The sequence below is a fragment of the Pistacia vera genome, unplaced genomic scaffold (genome assembly GCF_008641045.1).
Source record: "Pistacia vera cultivar Batoury unplaced genomic scaffold, PisVer_v2 Contig158, whole genome shotgun sequence".
NCBI classification, from domain to species: domain Eukaryota; kingdom Viridiplantae; phylum Streptophyta; class Magnoliopsida; order Sapindales; family Anacardiaceae; genus Pistacia; species Pistacia vera.
In genome coordinates, this window is record NW_022195663.1 from 918210 (window position 1) to 932719 (window position 14510).

Below are 14510 nucleotides of genomic sequence, written 5' to 3' on the forward strand. Positions count from 1 at the left end.
AAAACAAGACGCGAAAGCCCTGTAATTTAGCGGTGTTGTTAATGGGAAGGGCTTTCTCATCGAACCCTTTATCTTTAAGCCTCCCTGACCCGGCATTCGAGTCATGGCTACGTGACTCTGGCTACCTTGAACTTCTCGACACCAACTCCGCCGCCTTATCCACCACTTCCTCCACCACCGCAACCACCACCAGTGCCACTATTACCCACAGCCTCTTTCATTATTTATGGACCTTTTTTTCTCTCCTCACAGTCAACCCCTTTGCTAAGCTGACCACCGATGATTTCTCCGCCCGCACCCCCTCTTGGACGCACGAGTTTTTTGGCTTCGCAGGCTCTTACTCCTTCCCCTCGTCGCCAGACACTCTCAAATTGAGGGTTCAAGAGAACGTCAAACGATATGCCAGAAATTATGCTACTTTGTTTATTCTCTTCTTTGCCTGCTCCTTGTAAGAATCTTTATTCTCTTTCTCTCTGTTTGTGTTTTTATACGTGGGTTCTTGTTTAGTTCCTTGTGGGTGTTGAGGAAAGTGGTCAAATTTCGAAATTGTGTGTCTTGATGAGTAAAATAGTCGTTTTTTGGTAATTTTATCATTTCTGTCTTGGGCCTTAGAATGTGAAGATTGAAATTTAATGTTTATATGGTACTTTCTTTCTTTTTTAATGTTAATTTATGTGATTTTTGTTTCTGTTTGTTTAGTTAGACTTTCTTTGTCTTTGTGATTATAGGTACCAGATGCCGCTAGCTCTTCTTGGGTTGATCTCAAGTTTGGCGATTTGGGATTTGTTCAAGTTCAGTAGTGATAAATGGAAATTTGATCGATATCCTGTGATTCGGCAAATTCTGATTCGTATTGCGCAATGTGGTGAGTTCTCATATCTTCCATATATGGCTGCCTTCAATGAGAGAACTTGATGTGGTCTTCTCTTCATCATCATATATCGATGCCATAGTAATGAACTGTTGTACTTTCAGTTATGGAACTTAATTTAGGACTTCCTATCTAGTTCTAGTGTTGTGAAATTTATGAAAAGTAACCATGTTTATGGGGCAGCTGAGGGCATAGTTAATGTTAGCGCATAACTTGCTTATTGGGGTACAGTATGAACTATTGTTCTTTGTGTTTTGATTAGGGGTTAAAATTTTGTAGATTTTGGTTTTGTTAGAAAAAATGCTAGTGAAGTTCTGGTTAGGAAGTAAGGGACTTTAAAAATTAATATAATAGAAAGAATCCATAAAGCTAACAAAAGCAAATGAGATGAGACAAGAAAAGTATAGGTTCCATTAATCACTTCTTGAGAAAATATCGCACTTCGGGGGGAAGTATGTTATGTTCAAGTGTCAAAGTCGAGAACAGTCACTATCTAGAATAAACATTTTGGTTCGACCATTTTACTAAGAATTTTCTGACTACAAAATAAGCAAGAAAGGTTGTACACACTGGCATTTTACTGGAAATCATAGTTATGATTCATGATCAATTAGCTCTCGTTATGGATCAGTGTAATACAATGATCTGAGATGTCATTGATACGGTGTTAATATTTTCTTCATTAGCTATATATGCAAATTGGTCTCTGGTTCAAAAAATTACACTTATCTCTCCTTTCTGAGGCTGGCTTTCGTCTATATATATTATATAAGATGCTAGGAAATTCACCATTGATGGTAGCATAATTTTTTTGTATCACTCTGATTTGTCTTTTCTCTTTAATATTTCTGAACAATTCTTTCTTTGAAGTGTATGAATGCTCATAATGGTTCTGTATCTCACAGTATCAATTGCTTCTTATCTTTGCAGCTACTGTGATTATTTTGATATGTTTGAATGTTCAGATGGCTCTCTTCTATGCACTCTCTGTCGGTTACACAGGTAAAGATTAGATACTAGATATTCTTGATCATTTTTATGGATGTCGCCATTCCTTTTCTGAGCTGATAAATTTTATACTGTACTGTAGTTATGATTTTGCATGCTGCATTCCGGAAGCTTGCTTCTCAAAAGCAACCTTCTCGGGGCAGGTAGCAATAAATATATGATGATAGAGAGTTCGGTTTGAGTTTGGTTTTGCTGCAAGAGATCAACAAGTTTGCGTGCTACAAAAATAGCTGGGAGTTTAATGTTATTACAGGAATCATTATTTTTATGTTCCAGTGTCGCTTTTATATAAGCAATGCTATATCATTGACTAATCTCTTTTATACCAAAAAAAAAAAAAAAAAAAATCATGAATCGCTTAGCAAGCCAGATAGATTCTGATTTCAGTTTGACTTTGACATTCAATATGTAAGTATACAATATCTTGGTTGGTTTGCATATTATTTTTGAAGAAGAGAGAAGAAGTAACCCTTTTGTAAAAATACATTCCAATATATAGAGTACTGTAATACCAATTCCCTGGAATTTTGAGATTTCATGTTATTTTTCTGGTGGAATTATTGATTCCAGGTCAGGAATAGTTCAACTTCAACCCTTTAAAGTTTTTGTGGCAAACCAAACTGGTTCTGATATGGAAGTTAAGATCACTAATGCTTTTGGCCTTTCAAGTATTTTATAATTTTCAGAGAGAATTGATATCATTAGAGCACAAAGTGGGTCAATTTCGAATTGGTAACATGGACCCAGAAGAAGACCAAAATCTGGAAACTGGATTTTAAGCTAAGATGATGATCTTGAAGGTTTCCAGATTTGCTTCATACGTTATGAGCAACCAGATGAGGCAAGTAAAGAAGTAGAAAAGACTAATGTAAGCACAATCATTCATTAAGTTATTGCAAAATGAGAATTCTTGATTGATAAAATTAATGTTAGTGAAATTACAATGCTAATAATAGCAAACCTAATTATGCACCAAAGCTTCTGCAACTGCAAAACAAAATTTTGAGATAGAAAAATAATAATGGTGGATAATAAATACACAATTTCTTACAATGTTATGTACATCAAATCAGAATAAATGCATAAACAGAAAACACACTAACAAAGATGTAATTGCCGTTCCAACATCCGGTTTTAAGTTGGGTTGAGATCCCGAGAAGCTTGCCCTTGCCATCTGCGTAAGAAAGTCGCCAATTTTACACACCACCATATATTTCATATAAAATGTTTATAAACATAAACAGAAGGAAATATGAGGATAAATATAGCCATAAGTTGGGAAATTTATCAAAATTTCCAGAATCAAAATAAAAAATCTCGGCGAAAACAACTGATGTACCTTGAGAGTAGAAACCTCGCAAGTGGGCTTAAATTAGCGTTTGATGGTACTTCCTTTGTTTGTTGCTTTTTCTTGTTATCAGCCTCGGAATTTACATTTTGTGTTAATTCAGATGTTGTTTTGAACTTTGCGAAGATGCGAGCAGCCAGCTCCTGGATATCTTTCATCGAAGACTCTTTTGAACTGCATAAATTTACTTCAATTTGAGATTAAGTAATATCGCTTACAGGAATCACATTTCAATAAGTAAGAAAGGAGTTTGTTGTTTTTATTTTATTGGGGTGGTTGGTGAGAGAATATTAAGTTTTAAACCTTGCTAATTGCTGAAGCAACTTTCTGACAAGAACTTCACAAGAACCTGGCTTCATGCGTTCCATATTCATTAATGAACTTATGACCTGATGCACAACAGGTCCTTCTGCATCATCAGCAACTGCCTAAACATAAAAGCAGTCAAACTGTAAGAGGAAAAACAGCAAGCCAAAGTGATCATTGCTCATAAGCAGATGCCAAACACTAAAACTACGTGAATTGCATATCAACATTCTCACAGAGATTAATGAGCATTAAAAAAAAAATGATGGTCCCACTCTAACCCTCGGCGTACAGATCAAGGCTTTTACCATTATACTGAATGAGTGCTCTGACATTACTGAAGTGATTCTCACAAGAATTATGAGCTTCTAAGTTTGATCCCACAATTAATAACTCAGTTTCATGTTCCCCATATTATCAGAGAAAATAATTCTTTTCATCTACATGAACATCCTAATTTGATTAGAAGCTACCCCACGTTTGAATTGGCAACATTAACCAGGTCCCTCAATGCAAAATGTTAGTCTCTGCACAAACAGCTATGTACTGTCATTAATTAGATTATTAATGGGTTATCTCTATCAAACTAATTACAATGGTATCATCTTAGTGCTTACCTCTTTTAAGGAAGGGATAAGCAAAACTGACAATGGTGCAGATGATGATGTTATTCTTGCACTATCTTCATCATCACTTGCTTGGCGTGATCTAGAAAATGCTCTTTGTGCATCAAAGTAGTCCCGGGAATCTCTGAGGTAGGAGCATTGTATCTCAGAAATTGGAATAATCAAACACATCCCATTATGTGAGGCAGATAAACTAGCAGAAGTGACTGTTAGATTTACCTGGAAGAATCAGAGCTGCTTGTTATTTGCTCTCTTCTTCGATATTCCTGCCCATCATTATTGATCTTGCCCAGCCCTAATCTTTCTCTAGCATTCCCTTTCCTAAACCCACTCTGAATAGCAGCTTTTGCCTAAACAATGTATCAACCAACAATAGAAGCTTAATAACAAGAACCACGTCAACATTGTTTAAAAAAAAAAAAACCAGTAACAGGAAATAGAATACAACAAAATTTCAGTGAGAACACCCTACATGAAAAGTCTGAGAACAGACAAGGGAACACGTTTAAATTTACAGAAGACAAATACTTTCAAGAATAAGAAAACTATTGAAAGCAATAAAAATAATTCAGGGATTTCACATAAATACTAGAAAACTTAACAACAATTAGGGGCTGTTCATTACTGTTTTTACATTTTTTTTTTTAATGAAAAAAAAAAAAAAAACCCCTTCCAGATTGTATTTCAGAAAACAAGATTTAGAAAAGGCAAAATCAGTTTTCCATAGTTGCAAATTGTTATCTACTGATAAAGGGTCGGAATCTCTGATATAGTAGCAAATCATACTCAAATATCTGTCCTTGTGTATTCATTCCATCTATTGTCTAGAATTCAAAGATTATTGTATTAGTATTTTGGAGAAGTGAAAGGAGTTTTGTGATTTTTCCAAATTCTTTCTTAAAACACTGAAAACATTTAAAGTCATTGTAAAAGACAAGAACTAAAACCACCTCCGCTAGGTTTTGTGAACTGTCTTCAAGTGAGGCACTTGCAGTTCTCTCTTGAATTCCTAGTCTGGATTTTGGAGTGCGAATATAATCAGGCTCATCATGTTGACCACGATACACAACAGTTCCACTGGTAGAAGCGTCTTCAACAGCAGAATACATGCTGCTAGACTACACAATAAATAATATTCTAAAATTAATGAAATGGCTACAACAGCTAAAACACTGGACTAAATTAACTAAATCTCATATTAACAGGACAACTATACCAGACTACTTCGATCATGGAAGAGACCAGATGATTGAGATTTTTTTGGGCTTCTTATAACAACGGTTCCTGAGCCACTCACCTCATCCTGGAAATTGAGCACTTCAAACAACTTTTAGTGGATACAAGCAGAAATTCTGTGTATTAATATATCATACTACTATAACATACATTGATGATAACTCAGTTCGGATAATTTCTGAAACAATTGCCAAAAATAACCACCGCAATTTAAAGATCAAGCTGATTTTTCACATGGTAAAATTAGTGGGAGCATACATACTACAATTAAGGCATATCAAATTTCCAATTACAATGAGAGTAAATGGATGCATAAAGAAATAACAAACATGCAAACGGTTGGACAGCACCATTAAAATCAAGAGCTAACTGGAATTTCTTATTCAATTACCCATCAACTGGCAAATATATAGATGCAGTAGTTAACATCCCAAAAATTACTGACACTTTTATCCCCATATAAGTCAAAGAACCAATAAACCAAATCTCAAGGGTTGAGTTGGGTGGTTAAGGCATTTGGTTTCAACCAATGGAGACACCTACTTGGGAAATAACCACCCAAATATTTTGTAAGGTCCAATACTAAAAGTAGTTTCCAGTTTAGAACTGAATGAAATGGTAAAAGAAGAACAAAATCTCATAGCTCATCAAAAAACTGGAGGAGGTTGCATCAAAGAGAGAGACTTACATCTTCATAGCTATTATCCTCGTAGTCATCATGATATAAATCCCTAGCATCTTTTCCAGAAGAAAGTTCTAGCGATTCACGAAATGCACTTCCAGACCACTGGTTATCACCCTCTAAAGTTCTCCTTTGGGTAGCTTGATTATACGAAACTTCTGGTTTCCTTTCTCTAATCTGAGGTGGCCTTACAGCACTTCTGACAGTTCCTGTACTCTGTGATCCACTAATACTGAAGTCCCACCCAGCATTTCTAGTGGTTTGCCCCTGACTACTGCAGACACAAGAAGTCAACATCAATCATGAAAAGAAAAAAACTAGCAATCAACAGCTTCAATAGACCTGGCTCGAACGGTTTCATCACTTCTCACATCTCTTGCCACCTTCACAGTGCCAGACCCGTCTCCTACAGATCTAACACCATTTATTGGTGTATCTGGATCTTCCTTTATTTGGTACTTTGGCCGCTCTCTATCAATAAGAAAATAGAGAATGTCAACTCTAAGCTCACCAATGTAACAAGGAAGCACATTACTACGAATTTCTTTGCCACAAAAAACAACAAAAAAGACATATATGTATTAAAGATGTTAGATGAATTAATGCCTTAATCTTCGAGTGTGCTTCACGCTTTTTAGACATCAAATAATGTGTTCGAGATAGAACCTTAATCAAGAAAAAGAAAATCCAGAGACTATAAAGATGCTCAAGTAATGAGATCCATAGCAACATATTACACCTTATTCTCTCCTGAAGCCTTGGACTCTTCCTAGCATTCCTGATAAATCGATGCTTGAGAAGTTCCTTCGCACTTTGCCTCTGCAATCGAAGTAGTAAAAATTAAGAAAAAAAAAAAAAACATCAAAAGCAAAAAAAATTCAAATAGAATCAAACCTCACAAAGGGGATGATATCACCACTTTATCCAATACACATCAAAACAGTTTTGGAAGACAAGATGAATTTCACTCCTGTTTTTCACTTTAGATAAATTAAAAAGATTTTTTACAAATACAAACCACATTGTAAATTTCACTCCATTTCCAATTAAACAAAATTAAAAGAATATAGCAAACAAATGGCATGATGATATGCAGGCCAATAAACATTCGAATTCATTATGAATGAAAAGGAATGTTCATGGCCCTTCCTATCTAATAAAATACACAAAAATAACTCAAACTAATATATACCCTAAGAGAAATTAGATTCTCAGAATCTAAAATTTCATATGAAATCAATCAAATCTACATTGTCCAATCCAGAATATTGAAATGACAAAGAAAATGCAAACGAAAGTGGATTGGAGAGTGTAAAATGCTTGCCTCAGCAGGTACTTTCTTCAAACACAATGAAACAAACTCTTTCATAGGGCGAGAAAAATGTTCATCCAACTGCACAATCCAAACAAACAGTAAATATTACTTACGTTCAGTCATTAAGCCTTTTTTTGCTTTAATAATAATTTAACAAAGTATCTAACTGTGAGACAACATAGCATGATTAGAAAACCTGCGGTGGATTTTCTCGAGGTATTATAAAAAGAACTCTCATTGGGTGAAGATCTGCAAGTGGGGGCTCTCCTTTCGCCATCTCAATCACAGTTATTCCCAGAGACCAGATATCTGCCTGTATCAAGCGAACAATCCAGTAAAGCAATGTTTATAACTAAAAAGCGAAAATGGGAACAAAGAGTGAGGGAATGGAGGGGTTGCATGATAACAATATGACATCAAAAAAAAAAAAAAAGATCCCATGGGCTTCTTCAAAAAGTTACCTTCTCGTTGTACCCTTCTGAATTTTGAATCACCTCTGGTGCCATCCAGAATGGAGTTCCTACAAATGTCTGTAATTGTCAAACAAATTAGTGCACCACTGACCAAATGTCTAAACTACACCATCTGTTACATTGCTCACAAGTCATGACAAAAAAATATATAGGTTTCCATAATAATATGAAGACATATATGAACACCACAAAAATAATGTGGCCCAGATGGCATTGCAAACTAGAAAGCTAAAGTAAACTTCCATTAAAATTAGCTCATTAAGCTCTATATCAATGACTAATCAGAGATCACAACTAAAGAAGAAGAGCCATTCTTGTTTTCATTATTAAAAGAAAATATATCCTCCAAAATTAGAAGCACTAATTAAAACTAAAGGACATGTTGTTACAAAAAGCTGGTTTCAGACATTACAACAACCTATAAAAAGAAAATCAAGGGCCAATGGTAAGGGTACTTAAAAAAATAGTGGCAAAACTGGGAAAGTAAAAATTAATAAGGTAGCAATCTATATATTGTTCTCCCTTTCACTGACACATTCACCCCTAAGATATACAGATATCATGGCTTCCAAAAGATATGTTTTTACCAAGAGAAAGAGAGAGAAAAAGAGCAAATGATTACCACTGAGCAGAGACACTAGATTCAAAATCTATAATGAAAAGTCTAAGATTTACATTTGTTTAAGACAAAAATAAAGTAGAAAACGATAGGCCATTTAAGATAAAAATAAATAAATAAACAATAACCCACAATAGCCACTAGACAAATACAACTGTCGGATAACAAAAATAGTACCTTTCTCCTTGATATTGTCCTTGTTAATTGTGCAGAAACGCCAAAATCTGCAACCTGTTACAAGGTCACTAATGTAACTTTGATGACCAGGAGCAAATACATGTAACTCAACCAATATTATTTATATCCTTCTAGATAGTCACTCTACACAAACAACTCAAAACAATCATGGACCTGTTTGCGCCAAAAAAGAGTACCTTAACATCACCATTCTCTGTCAATAAAATGTTTGCCGCTGCCAAAATAATATTGCAAAGGTTACTATTAATCCAAGATTACCATGAAACTAGGCAAACTACACCAAGACAAATTAGTATCAAGTTCAAATCAAAAAAAGGTGGAAGACTTTCAATGAGATGACACCACAATACATTGAGATTTGACTTTAGGAAGTACCTTTTATATCTCTGTGAATTTTTCCTTCAGTATGTAAATATTCAATAGCATGCAGCAAATCACGTAAAATGCAAGCGATTGACATTTCATCCAGTGGCGGACCTGATTGGAGCTGCAGGAGCAAGACCTACATTAGCCTTCTAGAAAAAAAAAACATTGCAGTTCATTTGTTTAAGAAGAGCATATAATGAACATACATGAATAACATCCTTACAAATAAATATCTATGTCCATGTGTCTACACACATAATAAAATATACAACAAATAGCAAAAGGAACTCTATCCTTCAAGTGCTACTAGAAAACTCTCACATTGATGTTGAAAATCGTGCCAAGAAGAGCTTGTCATGGTACTAATAAGAAGAAGAGGCCATCTTCAAAAACATTGCAATTAAAAGTTCTTATTTGAATATTAATTATGATGTTCATTTCCGTATATACTCAATTATTATATCATTAATTTTCTAAAGGTCGTAAAAACAAAGACAAGTTAAGCTATATTAACTTCCTGCTCCATGTCGAACACACAATTATACAGAAATCAGAAAGAAGAAAGCAAATGAAAAGATCCTAATTCTTTCAAATATTGCTTTTTCTTTTATTTATAGTCTTTAGGGTAAAAAGAAAACATTATTTTCTAGAGGATAAAATGATTAGACAAAATAAATCTACCATTTAAAAAAACAAAAAGCAATATGTGGCAGAAAAAACAACTAAAAGCCTACAAAAAAAACATCACTCTGCTCTCTACAGTCTCAGAAGTGGTACATAATTCACCGAAAGTATAGAATATGGAAAGAGCCAAAGACTATCATTTTTTGTTTCCTCCAAGAATAGATATAGTATTCAAACTCTTGTACTATTATATGCCAAATTTCTCACAAAAATACTTCGGTGAACAATGAACTCACATAGGTCAATATGTTTTACCACAAAAATCAAGCTAAAATAGAGTCATTTATATTTCTCCTGAGTCAACAAATAAAGGAACCAATTCTCATGCATTAAACAAGAAGAACCAACGGCGAAGCCAACTGTATAACTTACTAGGTCAGCAACAGAGCCACCGGCCATATATTCCATAATTATCCACAGTTTTGTCTGGTGGAGATAAGAACCATAGTACTCAGTAATATATGGCGATCGGCATTGTGACAAAACAGAAATTTCCTGGCAAAACAATGAATACATGAGCAACGTAAGCAGCCACTCCACTGCTAGCATACAGATTGACTAAATTTGAGATAATACCTTCTGAATGTCCTCAATTTCATCCTCTCTGAAGAAGACAAAGTAAAAACAAGCTTTAGTGCATTAATCGCATAAATAATGAGCAAATGAAAGAAGATTGTTATATACTACAAAAACTCCCTTGCTACAAATCACAAGTTACAAACAGCAAAAGAGGCTTCTAACTAGAGGCCCTAAGATAATCAAAAAGGGATAATTCACCAACATAGGATTAGTTATAATGCCCTGACATCAAACATATTTGCATCATTAGGAAAGACAAAATAGAGGAAGTGTAAACACCCAAAGGACATTTAACTTCCCAAGCACGTGGCATTTAAGAAAATTAACTTTTTTTTTTTGAGATAAGAAACTATATAAATTAATTGACTTCATGTAATTCTGTAGATGCCAAAAGTCACCATCTAGAATGGTCACTTACTGGGTCCACAGTAAATAGATTTAAGATTAAAAGTCATATAAAGTGTTTAATCCACCGAAAACTCTCTCCTCACAGTTTCAGGCAGAAACTTGAAAGATCTTATTTATAGTTCAGAATAAAAATGCCAACAGGCATTCTGTGGCTTGAGCAATTCAATCTCACTTTTCCAACTGGGAGTAACTTATCCCTAGGTAAAACTACTTCTGAAAAAAATATTTCAACTCACGATTTACTTAAATATCAAATTTATGAGTATCACATAAAGCCTAACACTGTTTTCATAGGAATTAAGCAAATCTGTCAAATTAAGCTTGTTAAGTGCCACTTCGTCTTTCTACGTCTTTTCTCTTTCAATACAATTTCAGTTTCTGATAAAAAAAAAAAAAGCATGCCAATTCTTCTAAATATTGTCAATTCCATTTGCTACAACAAAGACAAGGACTTCTCCAGTACAAAATGCATACATACAAACATACAACTATGCTGGATTTGATAAAGTCTTCAAGCAACTGTAACTTAGAAATTATACTTCAATTCTCATTTTCAATAAACAATTGTTTCCTATCAAAAAAAGAAAACAATAAAAGTTAAAACAATTCTTAATGAAAGAAAAATTTATCCCCTTTTCTGGCAGATAAAAATATGTCCAATGCACTGCATGCTGCCTGAAGCTTCCCAACATATTTCTCTTCAACAACATGATAGTCATAAACTCCAATTGAAAATCCCTTACATTCTCATGGCCACATGGAAGAAATTAAAACACATTTTCCACACTGAAAAGGCTTAGTTAAACTTCAATACTCACATACGCACAACTCAGCATCCAGCTTTCAGGCACATAATTTTCCACCAATCTTGTGTCTTTTCGATATTCTGACAAGGAAATTTGTTTTCAGGGTCAAGATCATCCATATTCTTAGTTTTCCAGCTAATGTCAACCATAAGAAAAAATCCTGCCCCTACCTTGCTTTGTTATTTCTATGCAACAGAAAAACCTATGAAGAATACACATTGGGGAGGTTATACTGAACAAGAAATGCTCTTCTTTTTACTTATCACAGCACCATTTCAGTGTGTAGCCAAAATTAAGATTGGACAAATCTTGTAGCTACACTGATGTAAGTTTACACTAGTCCTTAGCAGATGTTATACTGTCCATATCAGATAACAAAGCTTCTTAATCGTTTCTCATGATTAAAAAGTAAAGTTGGTGTTGGTTGATCCAAGGCACCTCCATTCGTATCACAAATTTATCAAAGAAGAACGGCTGCTGTAATTCATGTTTTCCAGTTATTCCTCTCAGGCACCACCAGATAGAGAGAGCTCATAAGCAAACAAAGAATTTAAAATCATAAACAAATATTGCTCACTGGTATAAAGCACCTAACCCGAAAGCCATTATAAAAAACAAATAATAACATAAACAACAGTAAAAACTTACGATTCTTCCAAATCAATAACTTTAATAGCAACTTCTTTGTTAAGCTCCTTATCAAACCTGCAAATCAGGAAAGCATCAGGAACACTAGCTCAGAGCAGAAATAAGCTTCAAATTATAATGATAAACTTCAGCATATATAAAAAGCAAATAAGACATTAAATTTCACAAGACATATATCCAGTAGAAATATGCATACCTCACAATCAGTATTTGCAAAACCTAATTTAAACAACATATATTCAAACACAATTTGTATGCATCTTAAGGACATCCATCTACTACAATATCTAACAAGGGACATGTAGCAATACGAGGGCATGGTAAGACCAATTACAGTACCAATCCATGGTTTAGGAAATTAAACTCAACCCTCAAGCGTATTTAACATAGTACTATATATCCAAGGAGTCAGCATAATAAAAACTTACCATGTTAGAGTGCATATCAAAGATACTAATCACACTTCTCAAGTGTCTAAAAATCAAGTACTCACATTGAACCACAAAGTGGGTTTTAATTTTGAAAAGCTAATTTCTCAAGTGTAACAAACTTTTGCAATTGTATTCCTATTCAATTCAAGTTTTACCTAAATTTCCATCAATCATACAAATTTCTCAAATCAAGAAAATGTGGAAAAGTACGGAGATGGCTATTCCATTGAATATTTCAATGTTTGACTCACTAGAAAAATAATAAAGATGGCTATTCCATGAAACATTTTTGAAATCCAGAACATCTAAAAGCTAAATCGTTCTAAATTAACAAAGCAAGAAACACATATCAACCATTAAAACATATGTCATAATACTTAAGCAAGCTTTCATAGAACAATAACATAAACCAAAAGTACCATCAACAATGTGAACAAGAATACATAAATTAAAATGCATAACACCAATCACAATAAACACTTACGCTTTATAGACATCCCCGAAGATCCTCTCCCAATCAACTCCGCGAAGAAAATCTAGAACCAGCTGCCTCTTGTAAGCCAGCAATATCAGCCATTTGCACAACACCTCGTTACAAAAACCGAACCACACGACAACTTACAAATATACCAAACAATTCAAGACTTCCTCCACATTCTGCACTACCCACTTCAATTCGCCCAAATGGTGTTTAATCCCTATATTGTGCCCCAAAACCAATCCTGAAACACAATTCACAGCACACCATATCACAAACTCACACACAACAACAAAACCCAGATCAAAAACAATCCAATGTCCCAATAAATAAATAAAAAAAAGAAAATGAAACACACATTGCACAAAGAATTTTTACACTCAAAGCAAAATCGGAAATTACAAATAAATAAAAATTAAATCTTTCTGAATTAGGTGAAGATGGATGTGTCTAAAGTGACAACCCACCAGATTTCAATTCGTTTAAGGACAGTAATGATAGCCAAACAGCACACACACGTGGTGGTGGTTCTGGGACGAACGAAACATGTTAAATTTCGAGAGAGATTTAAGAAGATTTGTGGAAAATGTTTGTTTTATTACCTGTTAGTTCGACGATTACATGATGATGATGTGGATCTTTCGTTCTTACAATTTCTTTACGTTTTCGTGACTCTATGTTATGTGAGATTGCAGAGACGCTTTGAGAGCTACAACGGGACGATACCTTTGTTTTTCCTTCCTTTTTTTCTTTTTTTTTTTCTTTATATTTTCTTCTCTGCAATTATTTTTTTTAGAACCCAAACAAATATTGTTTGTTTCTTGTTCATTAAACGCTGCGTTTTAGAAAAGTTTCATGGTTTTTTATTTTATTTTTTTTCTCTTCACCAAATTATTGTTGGGTTTGGCTAAATGGAACCATATTCTAAAATTGGTATGTCATATTAATCATCTTTTGTCGTTTGGTAATATTCTTTTTGTTTTTGTTACGAATTTGACCTTTTTTTTTGGGATAATTATTAGGAATTTAAGTTTTTTTTTTTTGGATTAAAAAATTAGGTTTTTTAATTGATAATTTAAGTTTAAGTCGGTGAAACTTAAAGGTCAACCCATTACCATATAAATGTGTCAATTATGCTAATAAATCAACGCGGAGAACATGGAATAAAAGGCAATTAAGAATAAACCAAGAATAGAGGCAAAAATAAATTGGTAGAGCTATAGATAGCAAAATTCATTTAAAAAAAAAAAAAAAAAATACTACAAGTATTACTATTGAACCCATAAAAGATTTTTTTTTTCCAAAATCACATTTATGATGTGCCAAAGTTTTGCCCATTACCTCATCGAGGTACAACGTCATTTATTAGTGCCAAAGAAAAGGGAGTGTTGTTATCAGTAGTGCTATTTATAAAAAAAAAATAATGAA

General features: G+C 33.9%; 2 protein-coding genes across 2 annotated transcripts; one reads left to right on the plus strand and one right to left on the minus strand.

Moving 5' to 3' along the window:
* The first annotated feature begins 4 nt into the window (after positions 1 to 4).
* LOC116124933 (PRA1 family protein H) lies at positions 5 to 2439 on the plus strand. The gene is made up of 4 exons (XM_031410689.1): positions 5 to 448; positions 729 to 865; positions 1802 to 1873; positions 1962 to 2439. Exons 1-4 carry the CDS (start codon positions 42 to 44, stop codon positions 2024 to 2026), a joined length of 681 nt encoding a protein of 226 aa, XP_031266549.1. The 5' UTR covers positions 5 to 41; the 3' UTR covers positions 2027 to 2439.
* Positions 2440 to 2818: 379 nt separating this feature from the next.
* LOC116124939 (germinal center kinase 1) lies at positions 2819 to 13215 on the minus strand. Its single transcript, XM_031410694.1, has 20 exons — positions 13089 to 13215; positions 12174 to 12230; positions 10309 to 10336; positions 10105 to 10227; positions 9058 to 9169; positions 8859 to 8896; positions 8662 to 8715; positions 7854 to 7922; positions 7589 to 7705; positions 7402 to 7470; positions 6817 to 6896; positions 6420 to 6548; positions 6084 to 6351; positions 5376 to 5462; positions 5110 to 5277; positions 4379 to 4509; positions 4151 to 4283; positions 3531 to 3655; positions 3219 to 3401; positions 2819 to 3053 (listed from the first exon to the last, which is right to left on the minus strand). Exons 4-20 carry the CDS (start codon positions 10138 to 10140, stop codon positions 3014 to 3016), a joined length of 1839 nt encoding a protein of 612 aa, XP_031266554.1. The 5' UTR covers positions 10141 to 10227; positions 10309 to 10336; positions 12174 to 12230; positions 13089 to 13215; the 3' UTR covers positions 2819 to 3013.
* Positions 13216 to 14510: the final 1295 nt, after the last annotated feature.

Bases quoted from the DNA above. Each gene is read 5' to 3' on its own strand.
- LOC116124933 (XM_031410689.1), top strand. From the start codon at position 42: ATGGGAAGGGCTTTCTCATCGAACCCTTTATCTTTAAGCCTCCCTGAC. The intron at 866-1,801 runs GTGAGTTCTCAT...TTATCTTTGCAG, and splicing joins GATTCGTATTGCGCAATGTG to CTACTGTGATTATTTTGATA. The intron at 1,874-1,961 runs GTAAAGATTAGA...ACTGTACTGTAG, and splicing joins ACTCTCTGTCGGTTACACAG to TTATGATTTTGCATGCTGCA.
- LOC116124939 (XM_031410694.1), bottom strand. From the start codon at position 10,140: ATGGAATATATGGCCGGTGGCTCTGTTGCTGACCTA. The intron at 8,897-9,057 runs GTACTTCCTAAA...TTATTTTGGCAG, and splicing joins AATTCACAGAGATATAAAAG to CGGCAAACATTTTATTGACA. The intron at 8,716-8,858 runs GTACTCTTTTTT...ACCTTGTAACAG, and splicing joins CAGAGAATGGTGATGTTAAG to GTTGCAGATTTTGGCGTTTC.